Source organism: Octopus sinensis, linkage group LG9 (assembly GCF_006345805.1).
Source record: "Octopus sinensis linkage group LG9, ASM634580v1, whole genome shotgun sequence".
Taxonomy (NCBI): domain Eukaryota; kingdom Metazoa; phylum Mollusca; class Cephalopoda; order Octopoda; family Octopodidae; genus Octopus; species Octopus sinensis.
Window position 1 is genome coordinate 27,863,456 of NC_043005.1, and position 19,815 is coordinate 27,883,270.

At 37.7% G+C, this 19,815-nt stretch overlaps 1 protein-coding gene across 1 annotated transcript in view; it reads right to left on the reverse strand.

Moving 5' to 3' along the window:
* Positions 1-3,582: 3,582 nt before the first annotated feature.
* The window catches only part of LOC115215834 (structural maintenance of chromosomes protein 2), a 37,509-nt gene continuing 21,276 nt past the window's right edge, over positions 3,583-19,815 (reverse strand). The window contains exons 15-25 of the mRNA XM_029785162.2: positions 18,955-19,159; positions 17,544-17,679; positions 16,485-16,609; positions 14,854-15,047; positions 13,377-13,520; positions 11,829-12,023; positions 10,197-10,397; positions 9,561-9,686; positions 8,458-8,609; positions 5,560-5,707; positions 3,583-4,650 (exon numbers count right to left, since the gene is read on the reverse strand). Of these exons, the coding sequence (XP_029641022.1) occupies positions 4,465-4,650; positions 5,560-5,707; positions 8,458-8,609; positions 9,561-9,686; positions 10,197-10,397; positions 11,829-12,023; positions 13,377-13,520; positions 14,854-15,047; positions 16,485-16,609; positions 17,544-17,679; positions 18,955-19,159 (1,812 nt within the window). The 3' untranslated portion in view covers positions 3,583-4,464. The remainder of the gene's footprint in view (positions 4,651-5,559; positions 5,708-8,457; positions 8,610-9,560; positions 9,687-10,196; positions 10,398-11,828; positions 12,024-13,376; positions 13,521-14,853; positions 15,048-16,484; positions 16,610-17,543; positions 17,680-18,954; positions 19,160-19,815) is intronic.

Below are 19,815 nucleotides of genomic sequence, written 5' to 3' on the forward strand. Positions count from 1 at the left end.
CAATTCTGCCACTCCTCTACTTTGTGGTAAGAAGATTGTATCCCAACCACATGGTTCCAGGTTCAGGTCCAGTGCATGACACCAAAGCCTTGTGAGTGGGTCTGGTTGATGGAAACTGAAAGAAGCTCATATATATATATGTACACACACACACACACGTGTCTTTGTGTTATTCCCCTCCATTGCTTGACAACCAGTATTGGTGTTTATGTTCCCATAACTTGGCAGTTTGGCAAAAGAAATTGATAGAATAAATATACCAGGCTTAAAAAATAAAAAGTTCATTCATTTCACTGAAAATTCTTCAAGCCAGTGCCCCAGCATGGCTGCAGTCTAATGAGTGAAGCAAGTAAAAGATATAAGAGCTGTGTTCCTCCATCTTGTGCTGTCCTCAGATCATGATTTTCAAGTAATTCATCTAAAGAAACCAAATAACAGTGAATTCATATGATTTATTCATAGAATGAAACAAGAGGGGCTCTCCCTGTTGAGTGAAGTGGTAAGCCAGGAGTTGGGGTTATGTCTTGAAGTCATGGCTGTCAGCAGAGGAGAAGGAACTGAGTGTAGGGGGGGAGGTGGAGTTTGGTGCAGGTAGGGTAGGATAGGAGAAGTTGAGACAGTGGTGTTTGTCTGTAGGTCTATAGTGGATGGAGGTAGTAAGAGAAGAGTGGTAGATAGTGACAGGAATGTCAAGAAACTTGATGAAGATACTGGAGACAGATCAGGAGGATTTGAAGACGAGACAAAAGAGAGGAAGACATCAAGATATTAGCAGGCAAGTGAGGGCCAGTACCATAGTCAGTGTAATGAGCATATAGCTCGGGACTGGGACCAGTAAGCTGTGAGAATATTTGTGCGTCAATATAACCAATGAACAGGTTTGCATAGTTGGGGCCAATTCTCTTTCCCATGGCCTCGCCTGAGACTTGATAAAATTCACCTGGAAATGAGAAGCAGTTAAGAACTGAGGAGGGTAGAGATGTTAGGTTGAGGATGAAGATCAAGAAAGTGTTTTAAAGGAATGAGGAGGGATGACAGTGTAGATGAATTTAGGTCAAGGATGAACAGGAGTCTAGAGGGGCCAGGAAGAAAGGAGAAAGAATTGAATTGACAAAGAGGCATGGTTGGTGTTGTGACTGTGAAAGGAGGGAAGCCACTAGGGGTGTGAGGACAAGGCTGAGACATTTGGAGTTGAGATTGGTGGGGGGGAAATATGGTGTAGCCAGGGTTGTTGGGTTCAAGGATTTACATATATATATCTTTTCTATTACTTGTTTCAGTCATTCGACTGTGGCTATGCTGGAGCACCACCTTTAATCGAGCAAATTGACCCCAGGACTTATTCTTTGTAAGCCTAGTACTTATTCTATCGGCCTCTTTTGCCGAAGCCACTAAGTTACGGGAACTTAAACACACCACCATCGGTTGTCAAGCGATGTTAGGGGACAAACACAGACACACAAACATATCATCATCATCATTGTTTGACCGTGGTCGAGACAATGGAATTTACCATGTTGCGCCAGACTTCACGGTCCATCATAGCATTACGGAGGTCCTGTTGCTGGATGCCTGTATCCCTGGAGATTACATCAGGGTAGGAGAGTGTGCGCCCTCTGGTGTTGAGTAGATGGCTTCCAGAGGAGAAGAGTAGAAATTACTTCTTTTTCAGCTCTACAACAATGTCCAGCAAACTAGACTCTCCTACCCTTCACAAGAGATGACACAGGTGGTAATTTCCCATATATTTGCATTTTAGTTGGATGGCGCCTCCACGAGAGATTTTGAGCTCTCATAAGGAGGCGAGTGTAGGTTCCATCCAACCGCCTCTCAAGCTTCTTTGATAACGTCCAGGTTTCTGAGCCATATAGTAGGATTGGTTCGACTGTGGCTTTGAATATTTCAAGTTTGAAGTCTCTACTTAGATTTGATGACCAGATCTTATGCATGTCATTACAGGCTGACCAGGCCATACCCTTTCTAGTTAGAAAGTCTTTTCCAGATGATGATATGTATGACCCAAGATATTTATAATCAGAAACCATATTTAAAGGTGCACTGTTGAGAGTGTGGATGATGCAATCACTGTTGGACAGGCACTTGTTTATGTATTCAGTTTTGGTCTCATTAAGGTAAAGACCTACACAATTTGAGGCTTGTTCAAGAGATTGTAAAAGAGACTGGGCATTGGAGAGAGAATCACTGATAAGAGCGATGTCGTCAGCAAAGTCAGTGTCTGTCAAGTACTCAGCTGGGTGTCTGGAACTTCTTCTTGGTTTTATTTCAAAGCCCTTGCCAGAGATGGTATCAACTGACATACGTAGCACATAATCAACAACAATGATGAAAAGAAATGGAGCGAGTGTGTCTCCCTGCAGTATTCCGGCCTCGATCGAGAAAGATGATGTTTCTCCATCAGGGGTTAAGATGGTTGAAGACGTATCTGTGTAGAGGACCTTGATGGCAGAAATAATTTTGTCTGGTATCCCATAGAGCTTAAGGATTTCAAACATCTTGCACCTATCCACAGAATCGAACGCTTTAGAAAAGTCTACAAATACCATTGCAAGATCGCGATTAAATGCTTTTGATTCTTCAACATATATACGATGGGCTTCTTTCAGTTTCTGCCTACCAAATCTACTCACAAGGCTTTGGTCAGCCCAAGGCTATAGTAGAAGACACTTGCCCAAGGTGCCACACAGTGAGAATGAATCCGGAACTATGTGGTTGGTAAGCAAGCTACTTACCACACAGCCACTCCTGTGCTTACATATATATATAGTCATGTAACATCCTTTGTCTATGCTGGCATGGGTTGGAAGGGTTTGACCAGCGATGGCAAGCTGGAAGGCTGCACCAGACTGTCTGATTTGGCATGATTTTCTACGGCTGGATGCCCTTCCTAACACCAACCACTCCAAGACTGTAATGGGTACTTTTACATGCCATCACCATGGGTGTCAATTTGTGTGACACCAGTATCTGTCACGACTGCGATTTTGTTCAGCTTGATGAGTCTTCTCCAATGCAACATTATGCCAAAGGTCTTGGTCATTGCCTCTGTGAAGCCCAACATTCGAAAGGAACTTGGCTAGATGGATCTTCTCAAGCACAGCACATCGCCACAGGTCACGGTCACTAATCATTGCCTCTGTAGGCTCAAAGTTCAAAGCTCATGCTTCACCACTTCGTCCCATGTCTTTCTGGGTTTACTTCTACCACAGGTTCTCTCCATAATTAGAGATTGGCACTTCTTTACACAGCTGTCCTTGTCCTTACACATCACATAACCATATCAGCGCAGTGGTCTCTCTTGCAACACCACATTTGATGCCTCTTACGCTTAACTTTTCTCTGAAGATGCTTACACTCTGTCAAACATGCACACTGACACTGCACATCAAGCGAAGCACTCTGGCTTCATTTCTTTCAAAACCACAAACCCAACAACCCTGGGTTGAATAGATGTGTGTAAAAGGCAGTACCTCTAGATGTGTAGCAGTTCTGTTTCATATAGGAATAACATAAAAGCGAGCACACAAGCAGTAAGATTGCAGGAGACAAAACAGGGATGCTTTATCACCTTGATTTATTGTCCAGCTTTTTATGAAGTAGAGGTATAAAAGAGAGAGAGAGAGAAAAGATATTTACATTAACAAACAATAAAATGACATTCAGTCGACACAAAGACTCACGCATGCACCTGCACAGTGATGCAACATTACAGAACAGAACCAAATAATAAAATAAAATTAAATGCAGATAATCAGTTATAATGTAATAAAAATTTAGTATATTACATCTATCCTCATTTATTACTGACCTGGGATAACGACACAATTGTGAACCATGTTCCACATACCATGAATTGATCTATAATAACATGGATCAGTGGTCAAAGATTCTGCTTGGATCACAAAAGCAAGCCCCAGCAACCATACACAATGTTTGGGATAACTAGGGATCCCAGAACAAAACCTATTTTCCTCATGTTCTATTATTCATTAATCGCTGATTCATTTAACTTTTTTTTTTAAACCGAAAACCTCTCATAAATGAGGATAAATATAAAATACGATATGATAAAATACATGGTTATTATAAATTCTGACCATCACTGACCACTGAAATTGTAACTTGTATTTCATGACAGTTTCTGTGTTCTAAGGCAAAATGGAATATGACAAGTTACATTTTAAATGGGCATGATAGCCACTACTTCATTAAGTGCTTTCACCAAATTGATACTTTGCCATTTGTGACCTCCCTGTTATTTTTTTAAAAACATGTTCTTCTCCAAGCTATAATTAGGCCTGGTATATGTGTGTGTGAGAGAAGTTTGTATGTTTGGGTTGTGTTTTTGTAATTAATGTCAGAATGTAACAAAGACGATGGAAGTGAGAAGAGTCTCTGTGTGAGTTGACTTAAAAGGAGAGAGAAACGAGAAGCAGTTAAAATGTTTCAGGCAGATTGTTTCTTTCTTGACGATGATGATGATGATGATGATGATGAGTGGTCTTTACTGGTGTGTGAGGACTTTTGACTCTGAGTGTGTCTGGTCACTGTTGACACGCCGTCAACAAATTTCGTCTTAAACAGGACATTGGCATTGTTAAACATTCCGTCTTTCAGAGAAACCACAATGAACTGGAGAGAGAAAAAAAAAACACAAATACAGTGAGTGCCACAAAATCTCATTATCCTACACTTCTCTAAAGACAACTACAGGAGTGGGAGTTATGTATGAGTCTGTTTTAGTGTGACAGAATAAGTTGAAACTGGACAGTGGTGTGAGGGCTTTCATCCTCACCCAAGTCCATAGGAGGGCTAATTTAGCACATCATTGTATCAGATTTAGCCTTTCTCTGAAAAGGCATGAGCATCACATAGGATTTGAAGCCAACGTCTCAAGCTAACAAAAAACACTTCCAATTTATAAACTGTATCCTTGCTATCTACACTAGCGAAATGTGCTTCAACATTCTTTCTAGTTAGAGTTCAGTGTGTTTTTATTTGCTAAAGATATCACTAAATAATTCGTAAATTTAGGCACAATACTGTCAATTTTGATAAGAGGGTTGGACAATAGCACCAGGACATCATGGCATTTGATTTTATCAACCTCAGAAGAATGTAAGGCAAAGATGAGCTCAGCAAGATTGGAACTCAGAATGTAAAGAGCTGGAACACAACATACTAAATAATCATTAAAAAATGATTTCCAAGATAGGCACAAGGCTAGACATCATGATTAGGAGAGACTCTGAAGAGATCCTAATACAGGATTGAAATTAGTTGCTCCCCTGTGTCCAAGAAGATACTGTATATAGATGAGGTATTCACAAACATCTTATGTGACTCTGCACAATGTTGGCTAAACACCTGTAGATATATTCTCCAGCAATGTAAAGCATTTTTCTGGTTTTAGTTGATTTTGAATAAAAATTGTAAATTGCAACTTCAAAATATTCGTAATTGCTATCCACATAAAGGCCAAAATAGTCTTCTGAGACAGAACTAGTAATTAAACGGTTAATAGCAAGAACACGTGATTACCTGTGAATGTTTGAAGTGGTTTTTAATCATATGTCCAATGTTTTGGGTGTGAGACAAGTCAAGTGCAGCATCAACTTCATCAAGAATATAAATAGGAGCTGGTTTAAATAACAGCATGGCCAATATCAGAGAAAGAGCAACCAGGGACCTATAAGGAAAAATAATAGCAAAAAATTACATTGGTTTCTAGTTAAAAGAAATGAACAAAGCAGATATAAAAGAGTACATAAGAAAATATAAAATGTGGGGATTAAGGAGGATCAACCCTTAAAAGCTGCAGGTTTTACTGTTTAACCTTTTAGTTATCATATTTCAGTTGAAATACTTTTGTTTCAATTAATGTTAAAAGTTACAAAGAATTTAGTAAAATAACTTGGGTCATTATTAACCTGGTGTAAGGAACCTAAATACAAAATTTTGCTGAAAAGTTTTAATTTAGATTACTTTAAAGCAGGACATTTCTATTATAGAACCAGTGGTGGTATCAGACAGGTTGCTGTTAAAAGGGTCAATACATATATTGACATATTCTGTTACTTGTCTCAGTCATTTGACTGCAGCCATGCTGGAGCACTGCCTTTAGTTGAACAAATCAACTCCAGAACTTATTCTTTGTAAGCCTAGTACTTATTCTATTGGTCTCTTTTGCCCAAAGTGCCATGCAGTGGGACTGAACTTGGAACCATGTGGTTAGGAAGCAAGCTTCTTACCACACAGCCACACCTGCGCCTATGTTAGCAAAAGATTTACAAAATCTATTAATAAACATTTTATGAAAGATAAGTAGAATTGTTCAACTTACAGATCATATCTCCACATCTAATGGGTTCTTTTAAAATGTCTGAGAGAACTAGATGAGATTACAGCATTGATATATTGTATTGATTTTTTAAAAAAGCCATTAAAGCTCTTAAAAATATATGTTAGAGAAAAGTTTCCATCATTTAATAGACAAGCCCGGTGCAGCCTTCTGGCTCAACAGTCCTCAGTCAAACCATCCAACCCATGCCAGCATGCAAAGCGGACGTTAAACAACAATGGTGATGATGATGATGAAAGTGAAACTAAAACACATGAAATCAGACAAGAATACGGTGAAGATGATCTAAATTTTGAAATTTGTTCATTTTTCCATCCATTTTTCAATCCTAGCATGGGTTAAACAAATGCATATTGTTGAAAGACTGCTTTACCGTTCTGCCTTTTAAGTAAGAGAGTTTACACTTCACTCACCACAAGTGTGTGTATGTACACATTACAGGCTTTGTAGTTTCTGTCTACCAGATTCACTAACAAGACATTGGATGAAACAGGGCCATAGTAGAGAACACTTGCCCAAGGCATTGTGCAGTGAGATTGAACCCAGAACCACATGATTACTAAGCAAACTTCTTAACCCCACAACCATTTGTGCCAACTTTGATCTACCAGATCAAAAGGCTTGAAAGGCCTTTGAAATCAATTTTCATGTGTTGACATAAAGCTGTTAATATAGGTTTTAAGCAGGCTTGTGCTGCTTAGGGTAGGCAGTTGGTGACGTTTGTATAGTAAAACACAGGTGTGCGACTGAGTTGGAGACAGATTTACTCCTGCCTTTATAGCACATAGAGAAAATGTTGTAGGAATGTACAAAGCATGTGTATCACAGTAGTTCTCTGTGTAGCTTTAATACCGGGATTGAAAAGCAGGGACGAATTATGCCAACCTAATCTACAAAAAATTAAAATATTTTGTATTTTACACATAATAATCAGTGTAACCTTCATGATTTTATTGAATTAGGTGCATATTTTGCCATAAAAGGAAAATGTTACTATCAACCTATTTTATTCAGAGTAGGTACTGCCTGCCTTGCCTACCCAGGGGACACGTCCCTGGTTTTAAGTCACACTCATTCTCATTTGTACAAACTCATATTGCCAATATACCATTGTACCCCTTTGAAGAGAAATATTGCAGAAACAAAGGAATAAGGCTTTTCTGTAAACATTCGCCATCAGTTTTTTACATTGTGTTGAGGACTCATGTCCTTTATTTCTGTCTTAGCCACCACCATCTGTCATTGGGGAATAAGGGTACAAGAGCTGATGTTAAGAAACTTTACAACTAGACAAATCCAACACATAAGCTGACTACATTCGAGCATGGTTGATGCCAGTGTCGCCTGACTGGTCTCATGCCAGTGGCATGTAAAAAGCACCATTCGAGTATAGTTGATGCCAGTACTGTCTGACTGGCCCTTGTGCCGTTGGCACATAAAAAGCACCCACTACATGCTCCGTGTTGACATTAGGAAGAGCATCCAGCTGTAGAAACATTGCCAAATCAGACTGGAGCCTGGTGCAGCCTGCTGGCTTGCCAGTCCTCAGTCAAACCGTCCAACCCATGCCAGCATGGAAAGCAGACGTTAGACGATGATGAAGCTGACATAAAAATCTTACTGGGTACAATGTACACACACACACACACACAGGTATGGCTGTCTGGATAAGTTTGCTTTCCAACTGCAAGGTTCCAGGTTCAGTCCTACGCTGTGTGGCACACTGAGCAAGTGTTTCCTATTAAAGCTGTAAGCCAACCAGAGTCTTGTGAGTGGATTTGGTGAGCAAAAACTGAAAGAAGCCTATCATGTGTGTCTTCACAGCACATGGTAGTTGTAAAGGAGTGTCACTAATACAGAAGTAGTGTTATTTGTTTCCAATCTTCTATGGAAACAATGTTTGGCCATGGGGAAATATTACCTTGCTTGGAGATAGATGAGTGTTGACAACAGGAAAGGCATCCAGCCATAAAAAAAAAAAAATCTGCTTCAACAAATCCCATCTGACTGATACAAACATGGGAAAGTGGACATTATATTGATGATGATGGTGGTAGGAGTGAAACCTAGAAGTTTACCTCTGCCCTCCACTCAGTTCACCAAGCGATTCTTTCCAGACATCTCCAAATGCCACTTTCACCTCCAATCCATCAAGGACAGTCATTCCCTCTGGAGGACTTAGTTTAGCATCAGTACCAGGAAGCAGTGAGGAGAAAATGGAACCAAAATCCTAATGAAACAACAAAAAAGAATGGTAAAGGTTTAAAACAAAAAAAAAAAGAGTCTGGAACATAACACAAAATCATTAGTAAAGAATAAATATTGGTCATGAGGAGGAAGGAGTAACATGCAATACAATGGTGCTTGGTCTTTTATAGTTCAGTGTCACCTTTCATCGAATGATGTAAAACAAATGCTTCACTTCATGTTTAGTCCTTTAGCATTCTCACTACTCTCAAATATAATGCTTATTTATTCACATTGTTTTAAATTAATCATAAATTATGTTGTAGCTTTGAGATTTCAATGATGTGACTGTTTAATTTTAGAATGACAGAGGAGAATAGATAAAAGGCTGGATTTGGGCATAAAAACAAGTAGAATATTTGGGTTGGGTATGGCTAGCTTAAATGCCATGTATTAGATATTTCTATAGACTGTTGCATTCTATGTTAAATTTTTAAGGAAATGCCTAAAGATCAGTACTCATATTGGACCTTGCTGCATCATCAGTCATGTTTCTGCTCACTGTTAGCACAAGGCCCTGCTTTTATTTTAATCACACGAAACATGTTTTGGAAAATGCATTCAAAATATAACTACTATAGCTTGTTTAAATTTTATGCTTCTGAGAAAAATGACCAATCTTAAAAACCCAGTGCATTTGTGCAAGTTCACAATGCTCCTATGGGATGTCTAGCACCAAAGTTAAGATATACTGGTCTAATATATAGTCAGACAGAAGTATCAAGTTTTACCCACAAAGGGGCCAAACTAAGTAAAAGATCTTGGTGGGTAAGTTGATAAATTTTATTCAAGGCCACAAATAATTTAATCAATGATAAAGGTCAGGGTAGTATAATTGAATTTACCCCCAATATAGAGTGAAAGTAGAGGCTTGCTTCACACAATACACAATTCCACTTTACCAAAACATTGAGGGCTACACAATATGTCTTACCTTATTGACCTGCTCCCAGGCTTTCTTCAGGGCTGCCTTCTTCATTTCATCCAACTCAGCAATGACTTGGGCAATTTTCATCTTGTCATTCAAAACTATTTTCCTTTTCGCCATCAGATCGTTACACTAGGGAAATTAATCAGAACATTACACAGATTTAATGAAGTGTATTACAATTCTCTCTCTTTTTTGCTCTCTCTCACACACACACACACACACACACAATGGCTGTTGATCTGAACAAAGAAAACTGTATTTCCATTGGTTTTTCAAATTGTTGATAATATGTATAGGTTGCAACTTGCAGCAGAATTTGGTGCCCAGGGCAGATGTTGAGGAACTGTCAAGAGACTCATCAACTTTGGTTCAGTAGGTACAGATATGGTTGAGTGGTTAAGAAGCTTTGTTTTGCAACCATGTAGTTTCAGGTTCAGTCCCACTGTGGAATACCTTGGACAATCTAGCCTTGAGTAGATTTGATAGACAGAATGGTGTAAGTGCAGATGTTGAAATTATGTGTGTGGGAGTTTAAATTGTGTCATATACACAGCTCTGTAGATTAAGAGACAATATGAAACCTAATGGTGTAAAGTTTAAACAACATAACAAATGAGTTAAGTTTGTCAAATTATTTACCTCTTCCTCTGCCTTTTCCAACATATTCATGGCCCTCATGTTGATGTTGTGACCCAACTTATCCTTAATTTCCTGTAACTTATGAATGCGTTGTTCAGCAGCCACAGGATCATTAACAGTGAAATCATAGGCTGTGTTTGGTTTGCCAAAGAACTTTTTCTCATCAACAATCCACTCATATTTTTTCAGCCAGTTTTCAACCTGATTAATAAAGACATTTACATAAACAGTTAATTATTGATGTTTACATTGGGATAAACAAGAAATTATTTTTTCATAAGGGAAAACGAAACTTTGACATAGTAACAAAATACAGAGAAATAGCTATAGTGAAAACATATTGATTCTTGCTGTTCCCCAACCATTTGATGATTATCAGCAGAGACCAGTCAACAGTTAAATTAAGACCAGTGGCTCTTGTTAGACACATTGGTCTTGGGGTGTTTCTGGCAGATGAAACACATGTCCAGAATCCCTTGCACTAAGAAATCAAGTGTGTTATGAACATAAATTCATCATAAAGAAGCTCTTCTATGATGAAACACAACAGCGACAACAATATTCACATCTGAATATTAAAAATTAATATGCAAGTCATCATTGTAAATATATTCCTTGGCTGACCAAAGCCTCTCAAATGAAATTTGAAGACAGAAACTGATTGGAAGCCTGCCTCAGGAACTGTTATTGTTGTTGTGTTTGGTAATAGACTTGACTTCTCATTCAGTTAAACACCAACACACGACAACTGAACATGGTGAGTGGTTGACTTAATACAACTTAGTTTAACACCTGGTCTTTGGGGACCTGTTACAGGGTCCACTCTGTTGCATTTGGGCTAGATTTCCAGCTTGAGGCTTACTTACCTTCATCATTCAGAGGCTCTGAAAATGGTTGTGGTTACAAGTTTTCCCAACTGCAAAGTTGATCCAAAATGGCTTCAACAAGGAGTTGAAACCAAAATTGTTGACTTGATTTGTCATAAGTTTGCAGAAGTGTTGGATTATAAATATAGATAACATTATCAAGCATCCACAGTGATTATTGTGTATAACAGACACCACAGCATGTATTACAGTAATGGAAGATACGTGAATATATCGTAGATAATCAGATAGTAAGATAGATATACATTTGATGTCATAAATTACTCATACATTCTGGAGTGCACACTTACCACACTAGATCCCATACAACAAACACTCACGTGTCGGGGTTTATTGTATACAGTATAACACAGCATCTGTGCGCTCCAGTATGTTGAAGTACAACCGCCATACTGTAGCCCATACAATAAGTCCCAACATACTGGAGTGCACAGCATGGTATTTCATTAGGGGCAAGGGGCTTCTGAAATTATATCAAATCATTTGAATAACTACCCTTGTGCCACTGATCTGCTCAACTGGAGCTGGCATAAGGCTAACAGGGGACTGTAATAGCAGCCAAATCCCTCCAAAATTATACCATGCCATTTTAAAAGATAAAAGAGGTATTTTAGACAGCATAATCCTAGATGGGTAGTAATGGCTTTAATGTCTTTGATCGTAGTTTTGCTTTTTTAGTGTCAACAGTTAACCTGGGGAAACAACAACATAAAAAAAATGTTAAAACAACAACTTAACGATTTACCTGTGATGTTGTGTCTTTAGATTCCTTTTGCAACTTGCTACGCTTATGTTCCAATTCCTGATTCTCCAAGTCAATTTTTTTGGCTTTCTCCTGAAAAGCTTTTAGACTTTTGGTAGCATTCCGGATCTCTGTGTTACAATCATTCAATAGCTCCTTCTGTTTGTTCACATTGTCCTGTGCCTCTTTTACAGTGGCCTGTCACAAACACAAAACAAAAAACATCTCAGTGTTAGTTCTGTTGATAGATACACATTCATCATTGTATGGTACATGTAAATGTACATTGTGTGTGTGTGTGTACATACACACACACATTACTGTGCATGGGTATATAAGCATTAAAGCATACATATCAGTATGTGTGTATATTGTAAAGTGGTTGGCATTTGGAAGGGCATCCAGCTGTAGAAACTATACCAAAATTTACCTCACCTGTTCTGGTGCCATGTAAAAAGCACTCAACCCAATCTGGAGGGGGGTTGGTGTTAGGAAGGGCATCCAGCCATAAAAACTGTGTTAAAACAGACTTAGAGGTAAGGTGCAGTCTTCTGCTTGGCCAGCTCCTGTCAAACCGTCCAACCCATGCTAGCATGGAAAGCAGACTTTAAATGATGACGATGAGTATATACACATTAGAGTCTACATGTTGGGGTGTGTGTGTGTGAATGTATACAGGGTGTAGTTAGTGAGTGAGCATATGTATTCCTTTTCTTTCTCACTACCACCACCATTAGGGACAAAAAAAAGAAAAAAGGACCCCCTTTGGTCATGAATGACCATGAAGTTGTACCAAGAAAGTTCTCACAGGAGCAAGTCTGAGCAAAGTTGTTTATGGAAGACCAGTAGTTGCCCATGCACACCAGCCTTCCCTCTCCATGCCACCAATGTTGTCCAAGGGAAAGGCACCAGTCATGTCGCAACTCATTTCTTCAGCTGAGTGAACTGGAGCAACGTGAAATAAAGAGTCTTGCTCAAGAACACAACACACAGCCTGGTCCAGAAATCGAACTCACTATCTCACGATTGTGAGCCTGACACTCTAACCAGTGAGCCGGATGCTTTCACCACCATTAGCACCATCCAATTTAATAGAAAGGAATCTCAGTAATAATTTTCTCATTATATGAATTGTGATTGATACAACCAAGGTATAAGCACAAGAGCAGAATTCATCATCATCTAATGTCAACTCTTCCATACTTGCATGGGTCAGATGGAATTTATTGAAGTAGATTTTCCATAGCCAAATGTCCTTCCTGTTATCAATCCTCACCTGTTTCAAGGCAAGCTAATATTTCCCCATGAACCAGAGATATTTTCTATGGATGACAGGAAACGAACAACATTGCTTGTACCACATTGATGTTCATTCACAACCGCCTTATGATATCAATACAAGGGTACGCACAAACACATGTACAATGGGCTTCTTTCAATTTCCATCTACCAAATCCACTCATGAGGCACAATGTGTCATCCAGTGAGTCAGAACCTGAGACCACATGGTTGAGAAGCTGTGCAAGGCTATGTTAGTTTAATATATCTTACCTGGCACACAGTTAATTTCTCTTCAATTTCTTTCAGCTCAGAACTGTAAGTGTCCAGAACTGTGGCAACACTTTTAAGTTGTTCTTCATATGAAGTCACTTCCTTCTGCAGCTCCACAATCTCAAGTTTCACAGTGTCAATATGCTACAATAATAATAATAATAATAATAAAATATAAAGACCTGGAAGTAGAGGTAACTCGAATGTGGAGCCTAAAAACAGAAACAATTCTTATCATAAAAGGCACATTAGGTATAATAAAAAAAATATTCAGAATAATACATAACAAAAACACCAGGACTAACAAATATATATAACATACAGAAAATAGCACTACTAGGCAGCACACACATCCTATGTAAAACACTTTCAATACAGTAGCCATAAGAGCATCACAACAAACCACAGCACATATCCAAGGCACACAGAGCTGCACTCAGTTGTGTAGTGAAAGCACAGGATAAAAATAAGACTACTGAATAATAATAATAATATTAATAACAATAACAATAACAATAATAATAATAATTCTGCCACAAGGGCAGCTTAGTGGAGGTGGGTATGAGTCGATTACCTCAACCCCAGTGTTCAACTGGTACTTATTTTATCGACCCCGAAAGGATGAAAGGCAAAGTCGACTACAGCAGAATATGAACTCAGAACGTGGTGACTGATGAAATATCACTAAGCATTTCATCCAGTGTGCTAACCATTCAGCCAGCTCACAGCCTTAATATATTAACAACAATAACAATAGTTTCTGATTTAGGCATAATGGAAATGCAACCTATGTTGCAAATAGGCATACAAGTGTATCAGACTGTGGACGAAATAAAATGGGCTTGCGGGCACAATTGCGCCCATGGGTGGGGGCTTTCCCAACCCTTCTCTAAATGGTCACCCAATTTGCAAAAAATAGCAACCAAATACCCATGAAGTAAGCCTGTCTTATAAAAGGGAAGAAAAGAAGCATACATTAGATTATGTAAGAGTTCTAGGTACACTATCCCTGAGTTGTGATGCTGGATGGAACACCTGTGATTATAGGACTGCTTTGCCAGAGCTAACCTGTAGATAAAAAGTAATTTTCTCCTACATGACACAGTTTAAACTAAACCTTAACCACTCAACTCAGTTTAAGAGTTCATTGGTCCTTTTGATACCAACCCACCTGAGACTCACACTGGGTCTGTCACACAATTTCTTTGTTTTAAAATTATTTAAATTAAAACTTTTCATCAAAATTTCATGTTAATTTATGTTCCAAATACCAGCTTAATAATAGCAAAATTGCTTTATTAATTTTTTTCCATTATTTTCAAAAGTAATTGAGACAAAAGCAGTGTATTTTAACAGAAATGATAACAAAAAAATGCAAAGATTATGAGCAAGGTGCCCTTCAACCTCAACTGCACAAACAACAACACAGATGATAGAATTTTTTAAAAATTAATTAAACTAAGAGGAAAACACCAACCTGTTGCTTTTCCTTCATCAATTTATTGGACTCTTGCATTTGTTTCTGTATTTTGTTAAGGTTAGCTTCAGCTTGCTTTAATTCATTTTCTCGGATTTTATCAGCATTCTTGATTTTAAATTCAAGATCTTTCACTTTTTGTTTGGCTTTCTTGTTTACTTCTCCAGCAGTTTGGACAATGGCTTTCTGTTCCTCTAAAATCAATAACCAGTCAATCAATCAATCTCTGATCATGTCTGTTTCTACTGGGACAAGCCAAGCTGTCCTCAGATTCAGAATGCAAATTATGTGGCCTCCTCATTTTAAAGACAATATCCTTATCATTTAGTGCCTACATTAAATGCTGGTATGGGTTGGGCATTTGACAGGACCTGATAGGGAATACTGTGTTGAGTACCCATAGCAGTTTTGGCATGGTTTCTTCCGAATGTCAACCACTTTACAGTGTGTACTGTGTGCTTTTTCATGTCACAAGATAAGACCCCTTGATTGAAGGCAGGTAGCAGTTCAAAACAAGGTTAAATGAATATTTATAAACATGAATGCTTTCTCACTAAAAGTTAAACCTCCACAATTATTCAAGCAAAATTAGTAGAGTGAACATTAATAAGCACTTTATAAAAAATTTGCCCAAAACTAACTTCGCTTGTGCCAGTACCACATAAAAAGCACTGAGTCCACACTGTGAATTGGCTGGAGTTAGGAAAGGCATCCAGTCGTAAAATTCCTGCTAAAACAGACACAGTAGCCTAAGGTAGTTTTTCTACCGGCCAGCTCCTGTCATCTGTCTTACCCATGCATGCATGGAAGATGGACGTTAAACAATGATGATGATTGTGTAACAGCTTTTCTCAAACAATTCTTACTAAATCATAAGACATTTTTTGCCCACAGCATGTATTGGACAAGAGTTATTGGAGGGATAGTATTCTATGGCTGGATGTCTTTCCCCCCACCAACCCTTGTTTTTTAAGTAAAGTATTTTTACTGCACTGGTTTATATATATATATGGAAAATCCACAAAGCTGGGAGATATTGTTTACAAGTGACAATGTGAAGACATGTAGAAACACACACACATTATCATCATCATTCTAATGTTTACTTCTACTTGCTTGTATGGATAGGACAGGACTCGATACTCTTTTACTTGTTTCAGTCATTTGACTATGGCCATGCTGGAGCACCGCCTTTAGTCAAGCAATGTTGGGGAGACAAACACAAAAACATATACATATATATGACGGGCTTCTTTCAGTTTCTGTCTACCAAATCCATTCACAAGTCTTTGGTTGGCCCGAGGCTATATTAGAAGACATTTGCCCAAGGTGCCACGCAGTGGAACTGAACACGGAACTATGTGGTTGGTAAGCAAGCTACTTACCACCCACCCACTCCTATGCCTATAATGGAATTAATTCTGATTCTTTTGTGGTGTGTTTAATAATTTTCATAGAAATGTATCTATTGCTCCCCCTACCACATCTATTGTCCTCAGCACCAATAAAAAATTTTTCATATCCCTCATGGAACAGTACAGCCTACCTGAACAAGCACTAATTTAATGTTTTACTAAGTCCAGTGTTAACATTGATGCTAGTGATAACAGAGAAAGATGTAGTGTACCCACCAATAGTCTTTTCCAAGGCATTGATTTCCTCCAGCTGCTGATGATGTGATGTCTGTTCAAGTCTAGTTTTCAATAATTCAGTTTCATGTTGTTTCAACTCAAATTCATTCTTCAGTTTATTATATCTAAAACATTGGCAACACAAATTCTTTATAAACTTTACATTAAGGCCCTCATCATTGTCTTCATCATTATCTCATTTATTAAAGACATTTCAACAGAAAAGAACATCAACCCTTTCCTCCCAAACCACGTATTATGATACAGTATCAACCATGAGTTAAAGACCGAGGTTCTGAGGTTTATATATATATACATACACACATAAAGAGGAATGACCACTAGGTGGATTCTTAATCTGCTAAAGGTAGACCCCATATGGTCTGACCACTAAGAAAAATTGTTCTAAAGAAAATTCAGGAAACGCCAGAACATAAAGTGAGCAAGATAAATGAAAAGATACGAAATATGGTGATTAGTCACATACTATGATTTCATTATTACCATTTACATTACGTAAATGTCTGCAAATCCTCAGTGTGACCGTCACAGAAAATATAATTTGCAGAACTATACACGAGATGTCCTCCCGAGAGAGAACATGCATAGAGTTCTATCAATTATAATTAAGGTTATATTTCAAATGTCTTTGTTTTGGCACACCAAAGCCGGAAATGACTCTGCAGAAAATAATTTTCTGCATCGAAGCCTGCCGATTAGAGAACATTGTTATTTAAATTTATATATATCTTTTATGCTTTACTTGTTTCAGTCATATTCATTTACCAAATATTAATCAACACAATGCTAATTTGCTAAATTACATAATACTGATTTTTTAATGCTGTCTGAAGGTCATAAATTTAGATGTGGAGGTGAAGTCAAATAAATCAACCCCAGCAAGATTTGAACTCAGAATATGTATGGATGTAGCTGATGACAAGATGATTTGTCAGCCAGCATGACAATTCTACCTTCCACTTAATGATAATAATTGACATCACCATTTCAAAAATATTCTCTGCTTTACAATCATTAAAACAACAACAAGGTACTCACGTCCCTGACATCTTCTGCAATGCATTCAGTTCAGCTTCTATTTTATTGAGAAGGTTTTTCTTCTCAACTAATTCCTTCTCAACTTCGGTTAGTTCTTGTAATTTCACCAAGATTGAACTATTTTGTGGCCGAGAACCTGGATAAACATATAATATAAAGCATTAATTATCATCCTCAACATGGTTACAGACAAGCATATAATGTGTGTGTGTCTATTACTGATGTGCCATTCCATCAATGTGATCTTCTATCTTCAAACCTAGTTTATTTCTTTCATCTACCACTACCAATATCACTGCTACTTTGAACAATCACTCAGTCACGGTCACTTTTTATTCTGTCATCATTTAATGTCTGTCCTCCATGCTGGAACAGTTGAATATTTGACAGAATCCCAACATGCCAGAGAACTATGTTAAGCTCTTATGTTTCAGCAAGGTTTCTACAACCAGATGCTCATCCTAACAGCAAGTACTTTACAGAGTGTACTGGATGCTTTTTCTTGTGACACCACTACTAGTGGGGTAGCCAAGAAACCAGAAAGATGAAAAAAAAAAAAAGACCACTCGACTGAGTGGGGTCATAGTAGAAAGGGAGATGGTTCTATGTCAAGTGTTGCGAGGACAAGCATAGGTGTCTTGCTGTAGAAGCAAATCCATCATTACTCTTGAGATACAAGAAGGTTAGTATAAGAAAGAATACAGCATATATCAAACATGTTAAGCCTTTTACTATCAAAGCACTCGTGGTCATAAGACACAAATTGCCCTTACCACCCAGATTCAACTATTCATATTTAAACCAAAATATTGATCTCATCACTTTGAGATAATAATACAAGATTTCAAATCAGTCTAAATTGAAGATTATTTTAAGAAATATTGCAGCAAAATTATTAACTTGCAAACACATTAATGGCAGAAATGTTTTACATGTGTATATGTGTGTCTGTGTGTTTCTATCTAGCAATAATGGTTATGAGAGATGAAACAGAGTTGATAAAAAATATTGTAAGTATACACAATAAACTTGTAAAGTTGATGTTAGATATCTTACAAAATATTTTATCAGGATGGAGGATAAGAATAGACATGGTACAAAGATATAATAAACATGTGGTGGAAAGAACTAGTATGATAAAGACAATATGATTTGGTAGCATACAGTTGAATAGCTGAGTGAACATATATTAACATTTAACACCTTTTTTTCTATGCTGGCATGGGTGGAACAGGCTACGTAGATAATAACAATAATCATTCCTTCCACTTCTATCACTCTGAGGTAACTAACAAATCTTAAAAACGGAGAATACCTGACTGTGCTTTCTAACTGTAAGTTCGGTAAATTGGCAAGCTTTCTAAATAGAGCACAAAACAAAACAAAGAAAAAAGAAAAGCTAATCCCTTACCCCCTGTAAGGGTTCCTGCAGGGTTAAATGACTCCCCATCTAGTGTTACACTTCTCTTCATGATGGCCTCATGAAAAGTGACTGTTTTAGCAACTCCCATATCTTTACAGACAAAGCTGGTGCCAAACACATATTCCATGGCAGCAGACAATTCTTTCTCATAACCAATCAATGAGAGAGCTGTGTGAACATTCTCTTTTCCAACCTAAAACAAAATTAACAAAGGTTTTTAATTAATAAACAAGTCAATAATTACTAGGTTTGGTTGACGAAACATCCAAAACAACATTAAAATATATAATAATTAAACCTTGTGATTTATTGGTTATATCAAACAGATATTTCAGAGCACAATTTAGCAAAAAAAAAAAATGTTCTTACATCATGACACAATAATGGAAGTTTTATAGATTGCAACCTCACATTAGTACTCATGTTAATAAGATTTTAGTTGAGATTTTAATTAAAATATCAGCAGATTGTATTGTAAAGTTTAATTTAATAAGAAAATTTTTAAAAAGTGTAACAGTAAATTAATCCTAATTATTATATTCTAAATCATCAGAATCCATAAAATTAATTATTATCTGGAGAGGGTGCAGGTTTGTGACATGTAGATTAGCATGTGGGATAAAATTCAGCTTTGCATGCTGGTGAATCATACCTCAATTTCACAGAGCCAGGACTGTTCACAGTAAAGAGTTACACCTTGATTTGCCTACTAACACCTAGAATACCTGGGGTTATAGACAGGACAATACTAATCACAGGTCACAAACCTTCAATCACCCAGTTTGTTTGCCCGGTACAACACTCTCTGAAGCATCCTTACTCTCAAAATAATTAAGATGATATAGAATG